This window comes from Martes martes (genome assembly GCF_963455335.1).
Source record: "Martes martes genome assembly, chromosome: 7".
NCBI lineage: Eukaryota > Metazoa > Chordata > Mammalia > Carnivora > Mustelidae > Martes > Martes martes.
The window spans coordinates 5,632,575-5,638,574 of record NC_137894.1 but is presented as its reverse complement, the minus strand read 5'-3'; the positions used below and the strand labels follow the sequence as shown (position 1 = coordinate 5,638,574).

The window sequence follows — 6,000 nt, the reverse complement described above, 5'->3', positions numbered from 1 at the left end:
CTGAAATGCCCGTTTAAAAAAATTAAGCCCTTCAAAGAATGCCATCAGCGGTGACACCAGATAACCTCCATCTCCTTCTTCGGACAGAAGAGGGCCTACCTTCTGATCACCACACCCGTCTCCGAGGCGGTCAGGTAAGGCCTGAAAGGGTGACAAGAGGCTTCAGGAAACACTGGGCACTAAGCACAGAGCATGGCGGTCCTATGCATGCCATCTAAGACGGGCTCTGCAGCAGCAGCAGCAGCAGGAGACGGGCGAACAGTCTGGGCCCCCGCCAGCAGGCATGAGAAACCCCCAGGCTGGGAGACTGTGCCGTGACAATGCAGTGAGCTCCCTAAGGTCCTGAGTCCTGGCCCCCGAGGCAGTGTAGGAAGAGGCATTACTCTAAGGTGCCGTCTGAGCTCTAAGTTAACCACAGAAACAGACTCATCACACGTGAAAATGTACGGCTTTCCACAGCCAGCTGTGGGAGGATGTCACCTGGGGGGCACAGCAAGGGCCCAGGGGCAGAGATCAGGGAGGGGCTCCTCCCACACGAGGGAGAAGATGCTGCGTTCCCACCAGGCTCAGCTAGCACACTTCTCGTGGCCCCAACCTTCCCCGTGCCAGTTCTAGAACGAGTGATCCCAGCTCAGGCTCTCCTGCTCCACAAGCAGGTGCAGACGGCGGTGGCCTTCCTGTATGGAGAAACTCATCATTTACAACACAGCAACTGATCTATCTTTCGTGAGAAGAATGTATTTAAACCTGGAAAGAGTCATAATTCTGAGATATTTCACACATTGTCAGCTTTGCCTCCCACAGTCGTGGGGCCTCCCCACTTTGGTGAGGGGCCTTGTGGCTGTGCTGGAGAGATGGCCATGGGGAAGGGGGTGCTCTCCCTACTAGCATGCACCAGGTTCAGGATCTGGGTTGCGTCCTGTGCGAACAGAGCTAGGACTGTGGCAGTGAGGGAAACATATTCTGAAGGCAGTGGGAACCAGAAAACTTGCCTATAAAAAGGTCTCTGGGCATGAAAACCCTAACAGAGCCAGGGGGCAACGCTGGTTCTCATCAAACTCGGCCCTTGTTTGCCACTGACCACATACCCTAACTGAGGGGTTGGCCCTGTTCTAGCTTCGGCACCTCGTCAGCAAGAGTGAATGCCACAGGACCTCTGAAGCCTGACGGTGCTAAGGATGAAGACTCTAGGCAGAGAATGTCCTAGTGGTGGGATCTAGGAAGCAGATGGGCCCCCAGACAGCGCCTGGTCCCTTGAATTGGCTACATGCGGGAAGTAAAGGTACGAGTGGCTTGGGCACACGGATCCCCACAGAGGAAGCCAGGGTCCTCCCACATCTGCAGTGACCACACGTATCACAGGCTGGCAGGTGGCACATGTGAAAACCAAGCCCACGCTAGCCATGAACCTGGGACACCCCCCACCCCCAACTCCACAGCAGCAGGGGGCAGGACCCGGGGCCTGACCCTTCTAAGGCTCAGAGCGGGCTCTGTGGCAGGACTGGCTTGGCTTGCTTCAAGGACTGCAGTTCAGTAGCCGTGGACCCTCAGACAAACTGGGACAGGTTGGGGACTTTGATGTTGAGATCACCAATGTTGATGTTCCGAGGAATCTCCGGTAGATTGATGTTTTTCACAGCAGACACGGCCCGGGCAGGAGCTGCTGAAAGGCCACCCTGAGGAGAAATGGGAAGGGATGTGAGACACACGCTCAGTGTCATCTGCCCAACACTAAGAAACAAAAGTGACGGAGATCTGGAAAGTGTCCACACTGAGCACACACAATGCACGCTTTGATTTTCTTCTCTTTATTCCTCAAAGGTAGCCAGCATGATGATCCCGAGGGTGACAGGAGCTGTGGAGTAGGGACCCACACTCTGTGCTCCCGAAGGGGTTGTGCCGTATGCAGTGCTGTAGCCCCAGCATCTAAGAGTGCCCGCACACCGCAGGTGCTCAATAAATGCTTGCTGCAATAACCTGAGATGGTTCAACTGAGTCATAGTATGGGGGGCACTTTTCAGGCTCCAACACTACACCTTTCCTGAACAGACTGTGTCTTAGAGACTAGTGCAATCACAGAGAAATTCTTTTTTTTTTCCCCCCAAAGATTTTATTTATTTATTTGACAGACAGAGACCACAAGTAAGCAGAGAGGCAGAGGGAGAGGGGGAAGCAGGCTCCCAGCTGAGCAGAGAGCCCGATGCGGGGCTCGATCCCAGGACCCTGAGATCATGACCTGAGCTGAAGGCAGAGGCTTAACCCACTGAGCCACCCAGGCGCCCCAATCACAGGGAAATTCTTACAAGGAAAAGGAAATTCAGAGCTTAGGGCCAAATGCTTGCCAACTAACACCGTGAGATGGGAAAGAGTTGGCTTTGGAAATATCATGTGGCAGCGAGATGGAAGGACAGAGGTCTGATGTACCCACAACCGCGGAAAGGCTGGTAACAAACACAGGGGAAGGCGTCCATGGTGGGCGCTCCCCTCTGGCTCCCCACAGTGCACAGAGAAGGGGAGAAGCCAACAAGACTCTCAGAACCATTTCCTCCTTACTGACTGCTTTCAAGACACTGACTCCAGTTCCACTCTCGTCCAGCACGTCTCCATTCTTCCGCTTTCCAAACCCCTTGCCTCTGACTCACTTACTATTCCTGGAAGCTTGCCGGCCTGCCTCCCTAAAAGAACTATCATGCTACTCTAGCTGTGGTCTGGAAAACGTTCTTCGGCAGGACTGCCAAGCCTCATGGACAGAGGAGTTTCTGGTTTTGCAAGATCAAGTTCTGCTACAAGAAGCAAGAAGCTCTTTTAGATGCTCAACTCACTAAAGCGGTAACTTATTCTGCTGTTTCTGCCACATGTGAAGGTTTATGACTGTAGCCTCTGCTCTCTGGGAAGGCTGATGGAGGCGATGGAGAGACCTCAGAGGGGTAGGATGGAAATAACTGTGAGCTTTTTTTTTTTTTAAGGTAATCTCCATGCCCAATGTGGGGCCTGAACTCACAACCCCAAGATTAGGAGTCGCACACTCCACCGACTGAGCCAGCCAGGCACGCCGACTGTGAGCACCAGGTGGGGATGGGCTGGGGTATGTTATTTGCAAATCCAGCCAAACTCTGCTACAGCTGAGGAGAAGGCTAACTGGAAATAAAGCAACTGGCATCTGTGAGGTTCTGAAAGCCACCAGGAGAAATGGCCGCTGGGAGATCAGACCGCTAGGAAACTAGGAAACCACATTGGGACCAGAGAAGGGCATTCTGGCTCCCTCCAGGGTACACGTAGCTTTGAAGGGAGGAATGACAAACCACAAACATGGGCCATAATCCCCCAAGCCCGGAGCTGTTTGTCTTCCTGAGCCAACTGACTTTCCCGTTCACACTTTTAGCTTTCATTCTTACGTGTTTTATTTTCAGCACTGGCCTTCAAATCAATCGGTTCTGATGGGCTCAAGGAAGAAAGAGGACCGTAAACATCCCTAAGGTTCCCCAGCAACACCAACCAACACATGTGTCCATTCCTCCTTCTGCCCCAAGCTCTTCAAACCAGCCGGGGCGAAAGATGGACGTGCACTCACCTCGGATTTCTCCAGCCTGTTTTGAGCTTCAATCTGAGCGACGATTTCATTCATGTTGGTTTCCAACACCATCCCACCCATCACCACCTCCTGAAGGATGTAGTGCACCTAAAGGGGAAGTAAAAATAAGAAGGGTTAGAGCACTCTGTGGTAGCTGGGGTGTGGCCCAAATGGGCCACATGCGGGAAGTGAAGGTATGAGCGGCTTCGGCCCATGAGACCTCATGGCCTTTCCGACACCAGCCCAGTAGTCGGACCGACACCAGCTCCTGATTCCCAATAGATGCCTGAGCCCCCAGGTTACTGACCTCCCAAGTGAGCCCACACAGATGGCCCCCACGCCCTGGCATTCCCTAACATGGATCTCTTCCACGAGAAGTGACAGCTGAACTGCCTGGCCACACTCAAGGCAGGGAGGTGGTGGCTAAGAGCACAGGCTCTGAAGTCTGACAGACCTTGTCTAAATTTCAGCTCTGCTCTCTGTTAGCTGGATGATCCTGGGCAAATTATCGTTTCAGTTCTCCAGCTTCCTTCCAGAATTGTGGTGAGGACTGAATGCGGTAACCTGTATCAAACACCTGGCCTGGCGTCTGCCCCACAGCAGGTTCTGAATGAACTGGGATGGCCTTCATTACTAGTATCGGCATCATCCTCACTGATGCATTCCGTCAGTGCAGCTGTGGCAGAACAAGCCCTGCCCAGTGGGATGTCTCCCAGGCTTCCTAAGACAGACCATCTGCCTGGGCTCCACCGGACGCAAAATGGACGCATTCCTTTGTACGTGTCCTCATCCCTTTCTTAGAGCTCGGGTAAGAAACCAGGCTCGGCATGAATACTCGCCTGGGTACCAGGCTCACACCTGGGCTCGGGTCCGTCTAGCCAGTACTCCCTAGCAAAGGTGAATCTCAGTGTGTTAGCGGAGCCGCGGTGCTGACTCAACCACTGTGCTCCACGGCAGCGGGAGGGCTGCCATGGAAAGCCCCAGAGGGTCAGGTCAGAGGCATCCACAGGGTTCTGTAAGCAGGAGTGGGACTTCCTCATTCAAGTCAAGTCCTGTCAACATGGCCTTCATGGTGCTTTCAATCATGCTGGAAAGACCACAGGTACCACCTCATATTGTTAAGTAAGCACTAAAGGAGCCGTCTGAGAAGGAAGAGGGCAGTGGCTAGAGAGCTCAGACGTGTTCACTGAGATGGTGGGAAGACTGAGCCGGGCTCTGCCATCGGAGAAGGAAGTTGGGTGAAACGCACTGGAGGAAGCAATTCGGCTGGTGTAGGGTACGAGGAACATCAGCGTCAGGTGGGAATGGCAGATTTACCAAGAGGCTAGAGACAATGCTGACAAGGTAGTTTGGGCCTAAAGTCTGGGCACTACTGCCATTTGGGGATGGATAATTTTCTTCTGGTGGCGGGGGGGCTGTCCTGTGCATTGTAGCATGTTTGGCAGCACCCCTGGGCTCCGCTCACTAGGTTCCAGTAGCACCCCTCCAGCTGTGACAACCAAAAATGCTTCCAGACATGGTCACACATGTCCTGGCGAAATCACCCCCAGTTGAGACACACGGGTCTAGCATCTAGACTGGACCGTGGAGGATCTGAGCGTCAATTTACTCTGCAGGCAACAAAGAGTCAAGACAAAAGATGGGTCTGTGCGTTTACGCATTTTTGACACAGGAAGCTCTTGGGCACATCGGTTCTCTGTCTTTTGCCCAGAGTTAAGTGGAGGGAACGCATGAACAGACGTGACCAGGGTACATCTTCTGGCCTCAGGGAGGAAGTGTAATGAAAGCATGCTCAGCAAGGGGTCTGTTTGAGATTCTCTCTCTCTCCCTCTGCCCCTCCCCACTGTGTGCTCTCTCTCTAAATACATAAATAAATAAAACCTTAAAAAGCTTATGTTTAGAGACACCTAGGTGGCTCAGTCAGTTGGGTATCTCCTGGGGTCCTGGGATTAAGTCCTGCATTGGGCTCCTTGCTCAGCAGGGGGCTTGCTTCTCCCTCTCCCTTCTGCCCCTCCCCCTGCTTGTGTGTGCGCACGCTTTCCCTCTCTCTTTCTGTCAAATAAGTAAATAAAATCTTTAAAAAAGCATATGTTTAAACACAAAGTATGTATGCTTACATGGGGCTTTATATATCATTTTTTTAAAAAGATTATTTATTTATTTATTTGACAGACAGAGACAACAAGCAGGCAGAGAGGCAGGCAGAGAGAGAGGGGGAAGCAGGCTCCCTGCTGAGCAGAGAGCCCGATGTGGGGCTCGATGCCAGGACCCTGAGATCATGACCCGAGCCAAAGGCAGAGGCTTTAACCCACTGAGCCACCCAGGCGCCCCCTACAAATCACTTTTCTGTCTACATGGACACACTCATGCACCACTAAATTTTATACAACAGGAATTATTTCATTACTTAATGCAAATGGAGATTTAAT

General features: G+C 52.5%; 1 protein-coding gene across 1 annotated transcript in view; it reads right to left on the bottom strand.

The window, feature by feature from the left end:
- Positions 1-722: 722 nt before the first annotated feature.
- The window catches only part of LOC308345542 (AP-3 complex subunit sigma-2), a 52,372-nt gene continuing 47,094 nt past the window's right edge, over positions 723-6,000 (bottom strand). Inside the window, exons 5-6 of the mRNA XM_080807806.1 lie at positions 3,572-3,679; positions 723-1,676 (exon numbers count right to left, since the gene is read on the bottom strand). Coding sequence (XP_080663932.1) covers positions 1,548-1,676; positions 3,572-3,679 — 237 coding nt within the window. The 3' untranslated portion in view covers positions 723-1,547. The remainder of the gene's footprint in view (positions 1,677-3,571; positions 3,680-6,000) is intronic.